Source organism: Diadema antillarum, unplaced genomic scaffold (genome assembly GCF_040938485.1).
Source record: "Diadema antillarum isolate AM-2024a unplaced genomic scaffold, OU_Dant_1.0 seq00000059_RagTag, whole genome shotgun sequence".
Taxonomy (NCBI): domain Eukaryota; kingdom Metazoa; phylum Echinodermata; class Echinoidea; order Diadematoida; family Diadematidae; genus Diadema; species Diadema antillarum.
In genome coordinates this window covers 332900-355234 of record NW_027271164.1, presented here as the reverse complement: position 1 = coordinate 355234, position 22335 = coordinate 332900, and the positions used below count along the sequence as shown (strand labels likewise).

Here is a 22335-nt window from a genome sequence, read left to right as displayed (position 1 = left end):
GGCTAGTACGCTCTGGGTATTGAAAAATGTTTGAAATTAGAGTAAGATGTGCCAAAACATACACTGAATTGTGCATAGTATAGTATGACTGTTGTTGCTGATAACGTCCCGAGAAAAGCGACATGATTGTGTGGAGAGAAAACTCAAAATATATTACATGACCCGCATGAGATATGTATCTCGATATTTACTAAACAAAGAAGTACAAGTTGGGGGTTATTTTTCCTTCCAGTCATGTGGGTGTTGGATACGTTCAAGGAGTATGTAACGACCATAACATAATTTTCTTCCAAGATCCTTGTATTATAGACATAGAAGCAAAACTTTTGAGAATCTAAGTTCTAATTTAATTTTTTTAAAAAGAAGCATATTTTGTTTGATTATCATTAAGACAACCTGTGGCTAAGAATCGATCAGTTGTATAATTCGGTTTTACCAGATTATAGTGAACTTACTCAAGAGCAAATTTGTCTTACAGAGTAGAAACTAAACCAGTGAGTTAAGACTGATACCGATTGTTGCAATTGAAACGTTAAAACGATGATTATGGCACAAGCACGAGATCTTTGGGATGTCCTCTTTATGGAAACTACTCCAATATTTGGATATTACTCTGTTCAGTATGATTTCGTAATGATAACACGGACAGAAATTTAAGAATTAAACACGTCAGATTGATAATGAATAAATTAACCAGCAAGAAAAAAAGAAGAAAAGAAAAGAAAGAAATGACCAATAGAGCAGGAATAGCAGGGGGTTTTGCCAAACCTGGGCAAGGATGAAAGTTCAACTTTTATGTGTTTAAAAGGAATGGAGATTGTTGTGGCAATTACCAGGTCATATGCAAATTAGTTAATTAAACAAACGATAGCGATAAAAACAGCCATGGTTTTGCGTGCGTGTGTGTGTGTGTGTGTGTGTGTGTGTGTGTGTGTGTGTGTGTGTGGTTTGTTTCTTTGATTGATGTTGTTTGGGTGCATAAATTTATTTAATGAAAATGGTCACTGTTCGAATTGGGCCTTTCTTCTCATCCCTTGATGCATCTTGAACATGCCAAGTCTGTGTTGCTATCATTTTGACCCAACGCAACAACTATTCCTGTCATGAACGTCAAGTGTTGTTTGTATTTCTCCTATCTCTAAACTACACAAGCATAGGATCACTGTCAAAATCCTTTTCATCGTAAAACCTTTTATTGATTCCATGGTTAACATCTTTCATTTCATATTTGCCGGCTATAAGATTACAACAGAGTCTTGTTATTTTATAGCCGGCATATATGAAATGAAAGATGGCTGAACGTACACGACTATAAGAATGATATGCATTTGCGCCCCTTTCTTGAATGAAAACGGTGCGTTCTGGCGTTGCACAGGATGAATAGTGACCCGGCAACTTCCAATATCAACCAAGCTACGGTAACCATAAAAGACCGCATGAATGATCTCAAGAAATGTAGGACTTGTCGCGGGACAAACAAAAATGATAAAAATAACCTTAGACTAGGAAAAAATACTGCTTTGGTAGTGACGTCATAAAAAGAGGGCTGTCTAGTACCGATTGTACATGCCTGTGCTCCAGTCAGCATCAATTCAAGTGCGATCGACTGGAATGAACACAATGGCGAAGAAAAGAAGTGGATACCTGCCAACGCGTCAAGACTTCTATAACAGTACATGTAGCAAACTCTCACGAACTGCAGTTTCTTGCCCTTATTTGGAATTCCACCATATCACGTGCTTTTATCGCGTTCATTTGTTTAAGAAACTAATGAACACTTATCGTAATTAACTCTAGAGAACTACCGGGGATCTCCACCATATTTACCTGTAATAAATGCATTGGGTTAAAGTTTCTTCTTCCTTTACCAAGCTATACAATAATCTATATCACCCAGGGAATGTTAGTTTGCACGTTACCCTTACGAATGCAGATACATTGAATATCATCTGTTTTTCGCGGTTCCATAGTTGACGTCATAATCGACATACATTGTACCAGGGACGTGTCTCACTTCCCTGATTGTCCTCCTAGTGAGTGTTGGTCATGTGACTGATCGAGGTGCGTGTATTGCGGTGTATACCTGAATAAATAAACCATCAAGGAAAGGTTATAAATGTTACTGCTGAGCTTTCATTTGTTTTGTGCGGGACCGGCATCACAGTTGGTCTCTCTTGAGCAATTTAAGCCTCATGTCGCCATAATCCGCCAGGATGAAGAAAAGAAAAATGTTGTAGCTGCTGTTGTTATTGTTGTTTTTGTAGTTGGTGTTGTTGTATTTGTTGTTGTTGCTGTTGCTGTTGTTGATGTTGTCGTTGATGTAGCTGTTGTGCAAGTCATAATGAATGCGCGCGTGCGGGCAAGTGTATGATTGTGTTCAAGGTCCAGTAGGAGAAGATATCGTACGTATGCAGGTCAATATAGATCATAAGAACTTAGGGTGCAGTTTTCTTCGTCGATTGTTGTCATTCACTGTCCTTTCCTCTTCTATATCAATACATATTCCTGTCTCTTTTTTCTCTGTCAAAATGGATAAGGCTTACACCTTTGCACGGGTTTTCACTGTATTGCCCTATAAAATCGACAAAGAGACAAATCAAGGAAGGTAAATATCCCTTGTGTATGTAGCTCAAACTGCCGTAAACAGGTCAACACTTTTGCCATGTTGGGTCGGCGAAGTCAGAGCTTCTTGTTTGCTCTTTATTTGACTGGAAAGCACCCACCTGTATCATCCAAGCACTCGAAGCAGGCAAACAAAAGTCCCAGTGAGTGCATGAAAAAAGGATATGGACACAGATTTTAGGAGGGTGTGACCCATGGAGCTTGCCAACGCTATGATGGAATAGGTACATCACAACTGTAGTCATACATGATTCCAATGGATAATAACATTTGAGTCATCATACTGTAAAAACATCGGTGTTAGATTTAACACCACGGGTGTTAAATCTAACACCGCTCAAACTTCAATAAAGGACCACACCCACAGGTGTTAAAAATGCACTGTGATGGTGTTGGAAAGTGTTCACCTGACACTTCGTGGTGTTAATTTGACACTGTACCTGGTGTTATTTTGACACTGTACTGGTGTTAATTCAAAAATGACACCACATGGTGTTGATTTGATATTTGTTGGTGTTAATATCAATGGTTTAACACCGTCCAGCTTCAATAAGGGACCACACCAGCTTGTGTTACTTTGGTGTAAATTTATTTTCAAATTTTTTCAAAAATCTAGTATCTTAATGTAAAATTCTTGATCGTCTTGTTTAAATTAAAAATCAACAAGAAGTGCAGTTACTAAGAAACTCTTCAAAAAACAGTTTAGAATTTGGAAATGACACCCGGAGGTGTTGATTTAACACCATAAATGAGCACCGAAAATTTAACACCAGCTCGGTGTTCACTATTTAACACCGGACTTTTTGCAGTGTCAATCTAACAGAAGCATGGTGATCATTTCCTCCTTTCACAGAACAAATGCACAGAATCCTCAAAATTTACACAAATTTCCACTTACAAAAACACAATCATGTCACACAAAAAGCTTGATTTTCAAGAACAGAGTAGATCCTATGACGTGTATGAAGTTTATGTTATACGTGATGTCAAACGCCTTGTTGGGATAACCTATAGAGGGACCTTCAAACAAACGGTTACCATTAATTTTGGAAATCTTGACAAACATCAACGGATCTGAGAAAGGCGTGTCTAGGCGACGAATAATGTCATCATATTGGTAAATGCATTCGCATTCTTTTTTTCTTTTTTCTTTTTTTGTTTATGGCGAGAACCATGAACCTGGGCAACCTTTGTTCTGACGCATAAATATTTGACTACGACAAGTTAGTACCATGGCACGTCGACTTTTCTGTGTCGTTACACTCATTTTATGAGATGGTGTTTGTCAAGTCATTATCATGGAGATATTGTGTTGTATAGCTCCATAGTAACCGGTATTCTCCTTCAAGTTCTTATCACGTGACACTCAAGTTACCGAAGCGGACATGAAAATGAGTCCTGTCTTCAGTATGAATAACATTGTATTTTGCTCTTTATATTATCACTTGGATTCATGTCCCTATTGGAGAGGTTACAAGTTTACAACTAAAACTTAAAGAAAAAAAAAAGCAACAACTTTTTTCAGGCAAAAAGTATAGTTTTGTGACAACCCAGGCTTTATTTCAATCGACAACAACCCGTGTCATTTTCTGACCAAAACATCACAGAGTTCCTTTTACTGCTTGCTTTGGGTGCGGGTCAGCAGCAGCCAGCATTGTTCACATCACAACTCCTTAATCAATAAAAAAGTTTATTTTTTTTCCTATATGCAATTGGACCAGCACAATCCTATCGAATATGTCATGCACATAATACATTTCGGGAAAATATGTTCCGATCTATTCTTAACGACTTTCTTACATCTGCTGCGTGTCCGAACATGCCCTGTATTTTTTTTAAGCTTGACATTTAGTTTGGTCGTGATGAAAGTTCAAAAGGAATTGTGTACCTCTATGTCAACAATGTACTATAAACTTCACGTTTGCTCCCGATTTAATTGTTAATAAATAAACCTGTTGAACCATGGCACGGTGTGCAAACGGTCTGTAAAAAAAGCACTTAAAATGAATTCATCGTTCATCGATATGAATGCTCAAGGGGAAGAAATAGAGAAAATTACGGAAGCTTTATTTCTTAGAGCAGTGATATTCGTGGGCCATCAGTGCACTTCTAGTAGAATATTATGATATTTGGCAGCCTAAACAATAGTGGCCGCAAGAAAAATAAACAAACAAAACGCACAGTGAAATTCAACCTGTTAAACCCATTCAACTGCCACATGAGTCGTCATAAAGTGATGCGAATGACTGCCAGTCGGTATTATGGGGATCATAATGAGAAAGAAAGACCAACAGGGAATATGGAAAAAATCCCCATCTCCCTGGACAGACAAGCATATCGACAGACAGACAGACAGACAGACAGACAAACAGACAGAGACAGTAGACAATCACAAGGGCCCCAATGCTTTACATATTTCGTTCGCCTATAATGGGCGTGAATGTTGTCTGCATTTGCATGAGGACTACTCGTATTTATATTATGGTTGCACACACTTGCGATTTATCGCAAGTCACAAAAATCAAAAGCGAATCTTTATAATCACTTATTTTCAGCGTCTGGTATGTTAAAGGACAAGTTCACCTTCATAAACATAAGGATTGAGAAAATGCAACAAAGGACAAGTTCACCTTCATAAACATAAGGATTGAGAAAATGCAACAATATTGTCCTTCACATCAGTGAAAGTTTGAGGAAAATTGGACAATCGATGCAAAAGTTATGAATTTTTAAAATTTTTGTGTTGGAACCGCTGGATGAGGAGACTACTACAGCTTGTGAGTCATATGCGTACAACAGTATAAAGAAAATATAAAAGAAAATTCAACATATTTTCACTTTTTTCGCAAAATAAAAGAGCAATTGACTTGCCTCTTTCTAAGGGCAGGGGGAATAATATTACCCATAACATGTATCGGTAACGAGTCAGGGGAATGTGTACTTTCTTCAAAAGATGGAATTTTGTGAAATTCTCTTTATATTTTCCTTATATTGTTGTACGCATGTGACATCTAAGTTATTCATACACTGCAGTAGTCTTCTCATCCAGCGGGTACTGCACAAAAACTTCAAAAAATCATAACTTTTGAACGGATTGTTTGATTTTCCTCAAACTTTCAATGATGTGTTCTACTGATATTGCTACATTCTCTCAATCCTTATGTTTATGAAGGTGAACTTGTCCTTTAAGGTCAAAAGCATTTCTCGATGAATGACACCACACTTTTCAATGAATATGATACATACATAAGAAACTTTAGGGCACCTTTGGTCGGGAAAAAGCAAGTACAATGTATAAGGACTGTAAAGTCTATAAAACTAGTAATCAACATGTCTGACTTCAACGCTGTTAAGCTACAGCGGTGCTTGTGAGCCAACGTTTAATAGACTTGTCAATTGAACACAACAGCGAAACAGGAATAAGGTATGAAAATGTTAGGAACAAGCTTGACTCTGGATTGTAATCTGCAATTATTAATGTGGATGAACTTTGCTCCATTCCACAATAGTGTTGATTTCTATGTCGCCCTGCTTCGCTTTTGTTAATAAAATAGTTTCGGTTCTGAAAAAACGGGGGAAAGCAGGAAATATTTCAACTCTGCTTCGAGCATTTCTTTCTCAAAAAAAAAAACAACAACGAACAATCAAACGAAACAGCAAAGCTACTTTGGGAAATGTAACTGACATTTCATCTATGTTAGTGAACTTTTGGGACAACTTACAACTGACATTAACACTCTATACGAGAAAACATACTATCATATCAGCACTGTTGTCTCTCACTATTACAAATTACCTATCTGTTTCTATTAACCAATATATTCATTTGCAAATGTATGTATTATACATCATGCCACCTGAATCTACACATATTTTCGTGTGTGTGTTGGATAAAGGGATTCAGCAAGTGAGCAAGCTGGAAGACAATGAATCTAACTAAATGCAAAACTTCAATTACCTCCCATCGCATAACATTCTCGTTCTTTAGACATGGTTGAAACTAATGTGTTATTCAATCCTATATACCAGCTTCAAATATATAATCTAAGTTTACCATCCAAACGACTTTCGTTAACTTTTGTCATCCAAGCCGTGCACATTTTTAAACATCCCTTCTCTTTAACTGATGCTACATCTGCCCATTTAGTTCCTCTTCCGTGAAGTATAGAATCTTTAAAGGACTGGTTTCAGCCATCTTTTCCCTTCAGAAATTAATCACTGAATAAACCAGTCTGACAGAGTGAAGAAGGCAAAAAAGACCCCCTTTAAAAATAATTTATATATTTGGTAACAAACTAATTGGTAACAACCTGAGAGGACAAAGAATGCCTGCATGAGACATTAACAATCAAGAAAGTAGCATTACGCACGACGCAAGATAGTACTTGCATAAAATCAGTACGCTAAAAAACAAATAACAAAACAAAACAATAATAATGACAATGATCTCCCAACCCCCACCTCTCCCACTCTAAATTCCCAATTGCAAAGTTGGGGAAGAATGAGCGAAAAATTAGTGAACTAACAAATTGCGAGATTAAAAAAAAAAATAAAATGAATGAAGCCATTAGCCCGAAGAGAGAACAATGAAATGACAAAATCTATTACTGTTTAGTCAGCTAATACGCGAGGGCGGTCTCGATGTATACATTGTAAGCCATTTTTTTATTGATCATATTTATAGTTTGTGAATAAGGAAATATGTCTGTGTCTGTATAATGTTCAGTTGTCTGTGTGTGTATGTGTTCAGCACACCAAAGGATAGTGTAATGAATAATGATGTTAGCTTGTGAAATGTCAGCGACATAATTATATTTCATTTGTCCCAGAGCAAAATCAAATTGCTCATGCGGAAATAGAAATACAGGAGCAATGTTTGTCGCTATGTGTGGTGCGGTGATTTGCACAATATAGGCCGGCACATGTTACAGAAATGCAACGATCAACTTTGGGAGTCACACAAGTCAGTATTGAATAATAGATCCACAAAATGCCTTCATACCCGGATGTACACAATGTGAAAAAAAAAAATTAATTTGCAGTGTTCTTCATGTCTTTTCAAGTCTCTGCGTTGTTGTCGTGGTTGTTGTGGTTGTTGTCGTTGCCGTTCTTGTTGTTGTTGTTGGTGGTGGTGCTGTTGGTGTTGATGCTTGTTACTGGGGGCTTTATATTGTGGTAAATTTGGTTTTATTTATAGGATTGTTCTCTTATTATTCTATCACTGATTTGTTATCTTGTTAGTTTGCTTTTAAAACATTTTGGTAAACTTCAACGTTTAGCGTCTACGCCTTCCACCTGCCTTTGCCGGACGGGTCAAACCATTACATTTCTACAACTGCTATGTGCGATTGACAGAAGGACATGGAACAGCAGCCATTCGAACTTCTCAAGACCCAGGTATACTGTTCTTTGTCTCTCGTTATCCGCGGATCGACATGTTCGGTTTCCTTTCTTTCGGGTGGACACTTCCAGTAGATTACCTACGACCTCTAAAGAGGCTTACAAACAAGCAGACTCCAACTTGTGAGATCGACAGCAAGGCTAAGGCATCTGCGAGAAAGGCCACGGCTGTCTGTTTCGGTATAGTGGTGTTATTCCCCACATCATTTTTTTTATTCTATTCTCTGAGTACATTTTCAGTTTTGAGTCACGTCCTTCTATTCTCTTTTTATACCTTTACAATACTTATTTGGATGATGATTATTTCTACAACTACTTGAACCCTTCGAAGACTTGTACAACTTAGACCTCCCCGAAAGGGACACAATAATCAGCAAGTTGATTGTGTTCACTCTCACGGAAGAAGAAGAAGAATGCAAGAAAGAAGCACAACGAACAAGGCAAACACTTACATAAAACATAGAGTAATATCTAAATCAAACTTTTAGTTCGATCATTTATCAGTTAAGTTACACACTTGGAGGGGTAGGCCTGTAGGAGTGAGAGTGTACGTCTTGTAGCCGAGCTGCTTTGGTTACACAGTATTCATTGTAATGTGATTTCGGTGTCTGTCTGGATCGACCTATCAATTATTGAAAACCCATTTCACTTCTCTCACAAAGACACGGTGAAATCCCGGTGAAGTGGTCAAGCACATTATTGGAGAGAAGAAGATTTAAGGCTGCTGATATATTCAATAATCTATAATAAAGTACTGAAAACTGATTCACAACAACACACAAACACAATTAACACATGCACGCAAAGACACATGCACACACCCACCTATAAACTTTTAATCTGATCGGCAGACCGTTTCTTTAGTATGAAAATATCATGTGTATCATCATATTCATTATCACAATTACTCTTTAAATCGTCTTATAGAAGTGATATGAAATAGCGGCATATGTCTATTTCTGCCACGCGTCAGCTACCCACGACCCAGCGAGTGACCAAGGAGCGTTGCCAGGAACACACCCCGTGCAAGACCGAGGCATCGTCCTGCGGTTTGACCTTCCACCAGCCCACGAGTGGTCTACACCGGTATGCCAGTACCCATTGCTACACCGCACCGTGCACAAACTTGTGGGCAGATGTACATAAACAAAACACACAGGTACAGGGAAGCACTAAATGTTAATTAGTATAGCACTATGCCAAACAAACAAATAGAGTATGACATTCAAAACATACCTGATGAAGCAAAGAAATGGTTAAGAAGAGTTTTATGAATCGATCCATGACTTTCCACTGAAGGCTAAAACTTCTTTGGCTTATATCTTGCCTGCAAGTGCCTTGTGAGATGCTCTCCCTCCGCGCAGTGCTCAGCGCAACTGAGAACTGTCTAACCCGAGTCCTACGACGTCAGGATACACGACGGATCACCTCACAAAAGTCCGTGGGAGCTGTGTGGTGCGATGAATGCAGGATTCGTTGGTCCAGTGCGTCCACAATAATGCCAGTCTTTCGTCACGAATAATAACGAACAAAAAAAAATCTTCACAAAAGAGTTACGAAGCAGCCTCAATGAAAGGTGAGGGCCTCGTAACAGGCAGGGACTGGGTGTAACTTAAAATAGACACAAAGTCGAGGCCAGATTTAGACAATTAATTTATCCATGTGTATAATAATGAAAATTTGTTCTTTAAAAGTACTAAAGGAAATGGAGATGCCGATCCATGTCATCATGTTTTCCTGATCTTGGTCACACGTCAATTGGTTTATCCTAACAATAATATTTTTTTTTTACATCAGGACAGAAAGTACTATCCACATGTCTGGTAAACTACTATATTTTTCTATAACTTAATGCTCAAAGCTCAGGCAGGGTTTGGTCTATTTCATAATTTGACCGCTTTGATCAGTTTGATAAGTTTGGAGTGTTTTTTTAACTGTTTAAAATCTTGTACTGCAAGAAAAATATTCCCGAAGTTAATTATCAAGAAGTCAAACCTAACAAGCTGTAAAAGAAAGCTATTTAACTTTTGTGTCTTTTATCATATCCACCTAAGAATTTAGATAATTATTTGTGAGAATTGAAAGCGTTTTATCAATTCGGTAACAATGTCATCGTCATTATCATCATCGTGATCCCCATTGTTGTTGTTATTATCATTAGTATAATTTTCAGTATAGCAGTTGTGTTTCAAGTGTCAGCAATCTTTTACTACCAATCTTTTAATACCATTGTTGTCATTACATTATAGTACAATCGTTCTCTCTCATCATATGTTCATAAGGAAATTCTCTTAAGTTCTTTAAATCGATGAACATGATATGTACATCAATACACACGCACACACACACACGTATATAAATACATATAATTATGTATATAGATTAAATTTTTCTTTCTCTGGTGGCCCTTTCGAATATAGAATCTTGGTGGCCAGAAAAAGACCTGTAGTGATCTTAAATAAAAGGAAATATAAAAATTGATTTTGAATTTTAGCTGCCCGATCGAGCCACCAAGGTAGGGAAATTTGGTGGCCCGACATCCTGCCAACTCGTAACAGCAGTTCTACCAAGGAGGTAGATTGTACCTCCATTGTTCTACCTTTATGACTGGACCTGATCATCGCCCGACCGTGAGAGGATACCGCTTAGGGTCGCAGGAAGACAATGGCGTTCTGACCCCACCCTCTAAGACTCCTCTATATTCCCTCTTGTTATTGGGCAATCGCCGATGACATCATGTATTGATTGCGAATAGGGAATTTCTATGAATGGAGGAGTACAACGTGATTCTAAGATTGGCAACACCAAGGAAGCCTTCTTTTCACCCTCCTGGTAACGCGGTCGAGTCGCTTCATATTTCGTAGTAGAATATTTTCGCCAAGCGTTTGATTAGCATCCTCTCAAACTATAGACAACATTATGGTTGTGATGGTTTACTGCATGGGATTTATGAAACATATTTTGGGCAAACACGAAACGGAAATTTCTTCAAGACTAGTGGTTCCTTTTTAGAAAAAAAAATAATCAAATATGGTAACCCGTCAAACAGAGCATTGAATATTGACTTTCGATAGTAGCATGCCACTTCTTACTTTAGCTAGCTCCTGACTATTTCCAGTAGCTTCTTCGGTGATATCATCCACCGAGACAACTCTGCTTTAAGGTTACAGACGTTTGTGCACCACTGGTTAAACGTTATGCAATCCGGTATCTTCGGCTTTTGCAATCAACTCTGTGAAAATATTTTGAAATAATGTTTTTGTTGTTGTTGTTGTTGCTGCTGCTGCTGCTGCTAGTGGTGGTGTCGTTGTTTTTTATCAAGGCTTGATCCAAGGCTAACCTTGAATCTCACCTCTGTGTGATTAGGAAAATTTCATCAAAATCGTCAGTCACCCACGACAAACTTTTCTGTGAGTGTTCGTTTGTTTGTTTGTTTGTTTGTTTGTTTGTTTGTTTGTTTGTTTATTTATTTGTTTGGGTTGTGTGTGTGTGTGTGTGTGCACTTAGTGAATCTAGCATTGACATATGATATTATTTTTTTTTGATAAAAAAAGACATAATATGATATGAAATGACGGTGGTCTTTGGTGCTTCATGGCGTCCGGATTGTTTGGTAGTATATCAGTGCCACTGTAACGAAACGACCTTGTCACTCATTGACCACTATGTTTATTAACTTGTTGCCTTCGACAAATTGACATATCTCCATGGAGGTCATGCATACAGGACACACACGTTTCCCATATCCTTGTCTTCGAGAGCAATTCGTCAGCGTAAGCCATAACCTAAGCTTGTCATCTTGTTTACAAGACTTCTCATGATGCGACATATAAAAACCTTTTATGCAAATTGAAAGAATATCATCTTTACCACTAATGTCTGCCACTTTTCAAGTGGCAGCCAAAATGTTTTCGTCGTGTTGATACTTCCCACACTACACAAGCATGAGGGGATTTTTCTTTTTTAAAGGGGAGGGGGTCGATTTCTTTCTGACAATGCATGGCAGCGAAATAGGATACTGTGAACTTCCTCAATCACTGACTTCTATAGCCCAGAAAATCTAAATCGAAGAATTCCGAACGACATAAATGATGGCAGACAGTTAGGGGATTTTCATTTCATTATCATTTTGGCACCATGGACGAACTTCATGAAAGAACATGTAGTATATACGCGCAGTACCAAGTATAATAGGTTTCCCTCCCATTTTCTGAAAATGTATTTTCAGTTTCTTCCCTGACACTCTGGAATGCGCAAATTTCCATTTGAAACGAAATCTCGTGCTCTGCAATTTAATTTCGTCAGTCACAGTAGCCGAGCATATACCGAAGAGACTGCAAAATCAATGTCTCCTGCTGATAATCATTTACGTCCGTTTCACTCAAAATCGTCTCCCTGTGATTTTGGTATCATAATGATACTGTAATTATTACTAGATTCGAATTTAGTTATTACATTTACTCCGCTTTAATCATACATTAAACAAAAATCCTTTCACAGCACTAGCTCACTTAAACCTGTCCACTCGATAGACGCACAGATAATCACACACTACATGAACAGTGGCAGCTAGAATAAAATAATTGAAGAAATGCTTTAAGAGAAAGGATGCCGTTGAGGCATTATTCTCAAATTAAAAAGACATAATTTCCAACACTCTTTATTGATTAAAAAGTTTGTAGTTATCGATCAAAAATTCGTTAAATCAATGAGGATATGAAATTAGAATTTATCATGGAGGTATTTTCTAATGTAGTTTTCCCTTTGAAGACACTTCATTATTTTTTTAATGTGTGTGTGGTGGAGAAAACCATCCCCCAAAAACATAAACAAATAGAATAACAGAAATAAATCTTTAAAAGACGTTGCCTTCTATCACTAGTTAAACTAAATGATCTTTATTTTTGTAGGGACTGCATGATACGCCACCTGCTTGAATCAGTTGAACTGAAGAAATTGTCTATATTTTCCAATCCTTTTATCCACTTAACTAAACTGCATTCTTGTGCTTCTTTGTCAGTGATTCCAGGGGAAAGGAACGTATCACATTATGATATGTTTTAATGTAGCCTATCAATCTCGGTCCGAGGGCAATGAACGGCATATATAATTATGTCTAATTGCTGTGCCTATTCAACACAATTCGCATTGTGTCTTTATGATAACTGAGTAAACACTAAGCATTAGTAAATCGTTAGAAGTCAAAATGGCAAAACTTATTCCTGGCACTATCATCTCCTACTATATAGGCCCCTTCCATTCCTGCTCGGTCATGGTTGAAGCCTGCCGAACAATCATCATTGTTGTTCTGTATTATGGTAGCGTGGATGCGTCATGCATGCAGGTAACAACGCTGTAGGAGATATATTTGCTTTTTTCCTGCTATTATCCAACTATTTCACTGTTGTCAAAGACCCTTAATATTCTGTGCGATGTGACAGGGAGAAATACAATAGTTCACCGCCATTTAAGAAACATCGATAATAGTTTATGAAAAACAAGTTTGTGAAGAGTATAGGCTTGCTGACAAAGTGCAAATTATCTGAGTTTCTTATGTTGCCGCTTTGTCTTAACATTTTCCAATACTTAGTCTGACAAAAATGACAGAATACGTAGAAGAAAAAAGTCGTTCAATGCATAAGATCCAACTATTCTAAGTAGATTTCAAAGAATTGGGAGTAAACAAGTCCCTAAGATATAGGGTATAGGCTGAACGACATCAGTGTATGCCGTTTTAAGCAAGTTGTTAGTTGACCCGTGCAAAATTCTAATGATTGACGGCTTTGCTCTAGCAAAAATGGCGCGTGCTGTCTTTTTTTTCACCTTCTATAGATTTCATTTCATTTATTTCTACATTAAAAACAGCAATCGTTACAGTTTCAAGTCGTAGTATAATCATAGTTATGGTGGGGTTGATCAAAACCTCTTACTGGCTAGATGGGAAAAGGCCCCAAAGTAAGTTTTAAACTTTCACAAGTTAAAATAGTGGTACTTGTGGAATACAAAATAATAATAATAAAGCAAAGCAGAGTGGAGAAGGAAAAGAGTGAAGTACTGGCAGAATATACAAAACTCAGTTGTTATTTATTTAAAGTGCGTCTGAAGTTATTTCTAAACTGCTTTCGAAAAGTTGGTATATATTCGGTTTTATGACACCTCCATCCATTCATTTCCTTGGAAGCATCTAACTCGCTCTTATACCATCATTGGTGCAATCACAACAACAAAACAGGATTTCACTCTATTTTAAACATCGACCCACTCAACTCTTCCTATACACACCTAACCAGCAAAAGCACTCAAGTATTACAAAGTAAACTAAACACCTAGTCAAGTTACAAAGAAGTAGTTTGGCATGATTTTTTTCCCTTTGCTTTATTTACACTATCATACAGACTGTCGATTACAAATGTGATCACGTGACAGTGTCATGCACAATCTTACACAGCCTATTTACAATTGTGGCATGAGGAAATGGAAAAGATACATAACGTATATAACAATCATAGAACATAAATTGCAAGTATATTACACTATGATACTAATCTTTCCAATTAAATTGCTTTAAAGCAAATGGACCCTTAGATTCTAAGCGACTGACAACGCAAAAGATAAAAATTATCATCAGATCATGGGTAATTTTGTTTCACAAGAGTATGACAAACCCATGCAAACAACAACAAAAAGAAATAGAAGGAAAGTTTCAACAAAATATGATGACACCATCATGTTACTGCCATAATGAAGCAAAATTCATTCAAAACATTACATGCAGTCTATTCATTACCAGCATTTAGTCTTGTATACATTAAATGTGCATGCATGCGTGTGTATGTGTGTCCGTATATGTGCGTAATGGCGTGTTTGAATGTGATAGTGAGATTTAAAGGGATGGTATACTTTTGGTTGAGATGGGCCTTAGGTTTCCAACTTTTTTGTGAGATAATGAGAAACCTCTTGTGAAATATGAAAGAGCATGTAATTCCAGGAGTGGCTGAGGCTGAGATATCCAAAACAAGGGATCCTAGATAGTAAAAGGTGGGACCCACCTTTTGAATTGGATCCTTTGTTTTATTTTTTTCATATCTCTGCCATTTCAAAACCGATTTTCATCAAATAAACTTTGAATCCCTCTCAGAATTGGATGCTCTGTAATATTTCATAGGTGGTTTCTTAGTGTCTCGCAAAAAGTTAAAAGCTCAATCCCCGTCTCAACCAATACCAGACCATCCCTTTACGAAATTACGTGGCATATTTAAAGACAAGTGTCATGATGGTGGCGACAAAGAAATGAAATATTAAGGGTTGAAATTAAGCTGTAAAAATACCGAGTGAATGTCTTTCACATTCTATGTCTAAAAGAAGATAGCCTGCCTGATCTTGCTAATGGTTGGCTTAATTTCCGTCTATCATGAAAATACCACTGAATGATTTTTCTCTTCGAAAATGGCAAGGAAGGCACTTATTATGGGAATATTTGCTTCCTCCATTGGTAGACCGGTTGGGACAAAACGTCGGAATTTGACATTGCATACATACAAACAAGCACACACATACACATATTACGTTTGTATATATGTATATATGTATGTACGTACGTATGTATGTATGTATGTATGTATGTATGTATGTATGTATGCATGTATGTATGTATGTATGTATCTATCTATCTATCTATCTATCTGTCTATCTATCTTTCTTTCTATCTACTTGTATCTATCTATCGATCTATCTGTACTGATGCTTGGATGTATGTTTATATCTTACAGACACAAGAAGATAATAACAAGCTGTGCACCGCAATCTCCGCTGATGGCCACGACAGCAGGTTATCCTACCTTGCTGGCTCAATGTTGTGTTTTCGTTTATTTCTAGTTTTTTTTTTTTTTACAAAACTACACGTTCTGGTTACGGTATTACAGTGCACTGAGGACACCATATTATCTGGGAGACATTGGGATAATTTCATGCGGCGGAGAAAGTGCATTAAACCAAGACACAGTGCTAGTCCGCGTGATTGTTTGAGGACAGATATGAAAGTGATAATGTCACGATATTAACAACGTAAGTTATCAATAACTCGATCATTATGCTGGGTAACTATTTACTAATTTTCATCCTTTCTAATTCAAGCTCTGCCTTTAAAAAAAAATCACAAGTTCCTGCTGCGTCACGTTTTTGTATTTTCGCATGACCACACGTACCACACGTTTTATCGCCCTTTTAGCCCATACAGAACGGCACAATAAGGCACTATCCCGGCTCCGTGGAACAAACATGAGCACCGAATCTGGAATGATCCTGTCTGCCGCAGTGTTATTGCAAGCGCACAGTTTTCTTTAGTCTGTTTAATGGTTTCAACCGGACAACGCCAAGACAATGTAAGACAAAATGAAACGGAAACTAAAAATACTAGTGGTACAGTGATGTAAAATACACAAATACCGCCATTTCGAACGACAAAAAACACGCGTATTTTCATCTTCTTTTCTCTCTCTCTCTCTTTCTCCCAACTAGTATTTGGTATCTTGCTGTCAATGTGCTGTCTATAATGTTACCAAAATTTTCTTTATACCTACATGTACACACACACATACACGTACGTATGTGTAAAAAAGAAGAGAGAGAGAGAGAGAGAGAGAGAGAGAGAGGACAATCCACGTTTTGACAAAGCGAAGAAGCGTCGATGTCGGATATAGTTTTGGATCAGTCTGACAGCACGTTATCTTCGTAATGAGTCGTCCCGGACACACCTACTGTATTTCATACAGAAGCTGACATTGACACCAAGAATGTAGGGCAAACGAACAGAAAATATTTGCATATCTATGGAGTATCACTAAAGATGCATTATATTCATTATCTCTATACATAACACAGTTCAAGGTCTTGCATTCGCCCCGGAATGTGTGACAGTTTTACAAACGTCATTGTTCAGACTCGGTCTCTGGCGGCCCCCTGAAAGAATACATGTTCGTATTGCTCAAATTCGTCTCCCATGGCGTCGTTTCGCTGGGCGTGCTAGCGTCCTCTAGCCGTAGTTGGGCGCCAGTTGGCGTGGTCGCAAAGGCGGGATTGAGGAATCGCGTACCTTCTTTCTCGAGTTCGTCGTGATCGAAAGCCTCCCTCCGTTTTCTCCTGCATCGTCAAGTAAGTTAGAAAAACAAATGCAACTTTGTTCAACGCGGTCAAAGTTATTCTTAATCCTGCGAACAAAAATATATTACAGTGTATAACATAGCGAAGGGCGAAACAATATTTCCGTCTTTATTGCACTTCTGACTTCCCGAGACATATGCAACTCTATGTCTGCCTTTTAAGAAAACTGCCTTTTACGAAAAAAGTGTCACCGAGAAGAGGAGATTTAACTTTGACCACAAGTCGTTATAACATGATTACAGCGTAATTGTGAAATACCAGAAAAGTGAGGTATAGGCTAAAGGGTATCACGCAAAAGACATGAACAGAAAGTAACATAGTATAGAATGTATGAGTAAGCTATAGCAGGGTAAACAATGCGAGAGGGATGCAATGACTTTAAATTCATTGCAGTCATAATTTACAGTGGTACGCCGACCCCTGACCCCCCTTTCTTACACATATGTGGCTTTGCAACCTTTATTTCATGACAATTCTTAAATTCAATTCAATTCAATTCAATTCAATTCAATTCAATTAAAATCAATTCAATTCCATTCAACATTCAATTCGATTCAATTTAATTCAATTTAAATCACATCAGTTTAACTCAATCTAATTCAATTCAAATCAATTCTATTCAAACATTATTTCGATTTTGGAACAGAGTATACAACGGAGCAATTCTTACCAGGTGCCAACAATATTATTTGTCTCTTTTGTCAATGAATCACGATCGTTACGACAGTGTACGAGTAAGCAACTTTCATTGCAACTTTTGCAGGGAGATTCTGCAGAGAACGTTTAATGAAGATCACAGGAGCAGGGAACGTTCATTTTCAAGGTGTCAAAACCTTCTGAAAATGTTTGGAATCTGTGTCTAGTCTTTGTTTTTCAGCACTTTCAATGCACTCATAATATTATGTCAAGGTAGAAACATAAAACAATGATGCAATAACCAGAGAGGACATGGTTTCATGAGGTAATCATGAATATTTTTATATTGATAATATGCTACATGGGGCTATGGAACCACATGATGAATAAAACGAACTCCGTTTTCTCATAGTCTTACCTCTTCACATACACATACAGTAATATGACTACGATGATGAGGATGATCAAAGCGATGACCACGAAGACGAACCAGTTGTGGGTCATCCATTCCTGTCAAAGAGTATTGATACAGACTTAGCGTGATATGTCTTCAAATATAAGCTTAGAAACCTTGCAGACAGAATTAACTTTTTTTTCCTGAGTCTGATATACATAGCATATCCACACGAAATATCTAGGGGGAAATAAAGGGGGGTATTTCAACCATGAAAGATCTTACTGCCAGCGACGATCAACAATACTTTTTGCCTGGAGATGATAATAAACATTTCGATCAGCAAAAAGTTTGTCAAATTCTTGAAGTTCATATTTTGTGAATATTGTCAGGAAAGGATGTTTTACTTGCACAAATCACTAACGCTACTAGTCTGTTCAGGTTTGCACGCAATTAGAGCTTTACCTTGAAAGCCAGCTATGAACGTACTTACGTGAATCTACATGTATTTAAACCAAGTTAATAACATACATGGCTAGTAATACAGTGCGACGCCATAGTGAACATTCACCTGTTACATCCATAAACCTATCCATACGGGTTGTCATTGCAAAAGTATGGGGCTATTTCTTCGGCATCATACTAGTAGTTATCTACCCCACCCCCAACACACACACACACACACACACACACACACACACACGCACACACACATAATCTTTGCTTGTTTTCTTTTTCTTTGCTTCTTTCTTAATCGGCCATCATGCACCAAGTATTATGGACACGCCTTAATGTTGCTATCTGTCGTGTTTGAGGAATTTGGCGAAATGCGTTTGCAGTGAAAGTTGTTGTGGTTGCTGTTTTTTTTTATAATTGCAGAGGCTGGTAACTCTGATGAAAAGGATGTGACAATGGGTAAAAAGTCATAGCCTGACATTACATTGTGTTGAAATGTTTAAGGACATTCTTCTGGAACAGCGGAATTTCTGCTTGGTACATGCAGAAAAATTCTACTCATACTGTGTCAGTAAAAGAACATCTACGTAGAATCAAATCACAAACTTAAGAAGTTTACAGTGTTGTCAGAAAGTGTCAACTTTGAAATATCATATTTCATCAATCTTCACGACGCTTGGTCATTTGTAGGAGCATTTCATAATTAACTTACCCTCTTATAACTTGATTTGACACCAACTGGTGTTGCCTCAGCGAAAAGTCTGTAAGGACGGATTATGTCGTTTATTTCCTTGCTCGTTCGTGAGTGGATGGCAGTCTCTAATTTTGATGACGTAATCACGTCACCATCAGCTCGCACGTAAAACTCGATCACAGTGTAGAGTTGGCTGTTGAACATAAAGCAAGACAACGGAAACATCAATGAGATTCCATGTGAGTCATCATTTGGGTATATTGGAGTCATCCTATGAGACCGACACCCACGAGTCATACAGCCCACGAGTTTGACATCGAAAAAAAGGTCCATAAGTCATACAGCCCACAAGCCATACAGTCCATGGGCTCGACACGAGGCTATTATGGCCCGTGAGTCCGACACAGGCAAAAAATAGACCCACGAATCTGACACATTAAGCCCCGTGATGAAATGTTGGTCCCATGAGTTTTTTTTTTGTTTTGTTTTGTTTTGCCTAGTGTCGAACTCGTGGGCCTGGCTTACCTATTGTCTGACTTGTCTGAGGGCCTTGTTGGCCCAGTGTCGACTCATGGGCATTTTTTTTTCCTTTTGTCTAGTGTCGAGCTCATGGGCTGTTCGACTCGTGGGCTGTATGACTCGTAGGCTGTATGCCTCGCGGGTGTCGAACTGGTAACGTGAACCCGGTATATGACTCTCATGAGTGGGATTATTATTTTTATTGTGTGTGTTTTGGGATCCATTTCTCTTCAGCTTTACCTCCCACCATCCGCTCTACCTACTAGGTTTGTCGCAGAAAACTTGCTTCCCTCTTGCGTTAAAACTTTCGATACTATGAGGGTAAGTGAATAAAGCTAAAATTTATTTATAGATAGGTGTTCATAGAAAGTAAGAATATAATTAAGTTGACATTTACATGAGCGTACACCTAATTGATTGAATTTGGAGTTAGTTTTTCTGTTTTTTTCCATAGATCACCTCTGGTGCGTACAGTATAATATCTGTTGACGCTTAACCAGAAGAGGTCAGATTTCCTCCCCCGTGTGCACAATTCCTGGGCTAAATTCCCCATGACCTCCTTGACTATATGAAGGCATGATTACCAATCAGTGTTGTGGTGATAATAATGCTAAGGCCGTGGGGGAAAAAAGTGTGAGCACTACATGGAGAGACTACGCAGAGTTGTAACGTGATTTCCAATCAAACCCTATGCCAAGTCTCAATGCAACGGCTTACCCGCTGAGCTGAGACTCGCCGTACTGGGCCTTCTGGAAGACCACCTTCAGACTCTCCGGGTCCCGGATGTCCATGGTGGATAGCAGAAGCTGAGAGATTTCGTACTCCAGATCACCCGAGGGAGTGGTGTGCTCAGCCAGAGTCAGAGAGAAAACGTGTTTGCTTGGGTCTGTTGGTTTGTAGATAATGTCGAAGGCAAATGGTTGAAGATATGTATAAAACAGACAGGCAGAAATTTTGCGTGTATGTATGTATTTGTGTGAGTGTGTGACTGAAAAAACGAATAGGAAAACTAAATTAACCTTTAAAAAGTCAGATTAGTACGTCAATGAAACGGGAAAATAGTCTCATACACTTAGCCTTTTGCTTAGTATAGGGATTACCATCAAAATAAAGACGATTATACCATTACCACTGATCGGCAAATCTTGCTACCTATACGTCTGAAGTCTGTGTTTTACTCTTCGACCGGGTAACAAAAGTGACAAACAATAAATTATGAGTTATCGTGGAATTAACTGTGGAGTTATAGCCTACTTAAGTAGCTGCAAGACTGTTGAAAGAAGACACATTAATATATGGTGTGCAGTCAGATGTAAGTTAACACTCACCGACGTCACACAAGGTGCCTACGAAGTTTTCTTGACAGATGCATCGTGCTGCCGGTGAAGGGCCAGCGGTGTCCAGCTCGCAGACACCATTAACACAGGGTGAAGGGTGGCAGGGCCCTCTGAGTGGGCTTTCACATCGGGCACCCGTAAAGTCTGCTGGACATGTGCATCTACACCACAAACAAACTCGAGATTTCAAAACTTGCAAGACGACGTTTATAAGATTTCTGCTAAATCTGACAATTGAGTTTATAACTTCGATCAGAACAATTTGAACTTGTTGTTACTGGCTACGCTACAGGCGCAGATACTACAATCGAGAAAGTTATTCGAGAGAACCTTTAGAATTGCTGAAGCGTGCTGTAGTGAGATATTCGGTTATGAAATTGCGATATTAGTCCACAAATATTATTATGTATCCTGAGTGAAATTACTTCAAGAAAGGTTTTCAATCACAGATTTCATTAACAACATCTCCTTCATGATGGTTTGTCATGATGATGATCGTGAAGTAATATGATAATTTTAAAATAACCCGGGGGCGATTTCCCACAACAACAACAATTTGTGATAAGATAATACCAAGGGAGTAGTTTACCTAACTTCGTGACCCTGTTGACTGCACGAAGCCCCATTCTGGCAAAAATCTGCAGCACATAGTGACATCGGCGTGGAGGTCGGCAGCTCTGTGCATCGAAAGGTCCCTGGTAGGTTGACACAATGAGGACGTTCAGGCGGACATGGGTTTTCCTCACATTCATTGACGTCATTCTCGCAGCGTCTCCCGAAATACCCATCTGCACAGACGCAGGAAAACGACGCTGTGCCGTCAATGCACGTGGCCATGTTCAGACAAAGATTTCCCGCACATTCGTCGATGTTCACTTCGCAAGATTTTCCCTCAAAACCAAGGGGGCAAGAGCACCTAAAGTCATTCACAAGATCTTGGCAAGTGGCTCCATTCTGACATGGCCAAACTGCGCATTCATTGGTATCAGTCTCACACTTAATACCCTCGAAACCAGGTCTACAAAGACACAGATATCCGTCTATGCCATCTACACATTTAGCATCATTCTGACAGGGATTACTTGCGCATTCGTTTACATTTATCGAACAGTTCTTAC

At 38.4% G+C, this 22335-nt stretch overlaps 1 protein-coding gene across 1 annotated transcript in view; it reads right to left on the bottom strand.

Moving 5' to 3' along the window:
- LOC139725778 (uncharacterized) overlaps positions 1-22335 on the bottom strand; it is a 65745-nt gene that overhangs the window by 13849 nt on the left and 29561 nt on the right. The window contains exons 8-14 of the mRNA XM_071636860.1: positions 21807-21912; positions 21209-21378; positions 20598-20766; positions 19380-19554; positions 18236-18327; positions 16962-17160; positions 9259-9426 (exon numbers count right to left, since the gene is read on the bottom strand). Coding sequence (XP_071492961.1) covers positions 9259-9426; positions 16962-17160; positions 18236-18327; positions 19380-19554; positions 20598-20766; positions 21209-21378; positions 21807-21912 — 1079 coding nt within the window. The remainder of the gene's footprint in view (positions 1-9258; positions 9427-16961; positions 17161-18235; positions 18328-19379; positions 19555-20597; positions 20767-21208; positions 21379-21806; positions 21913-22335) is intronic.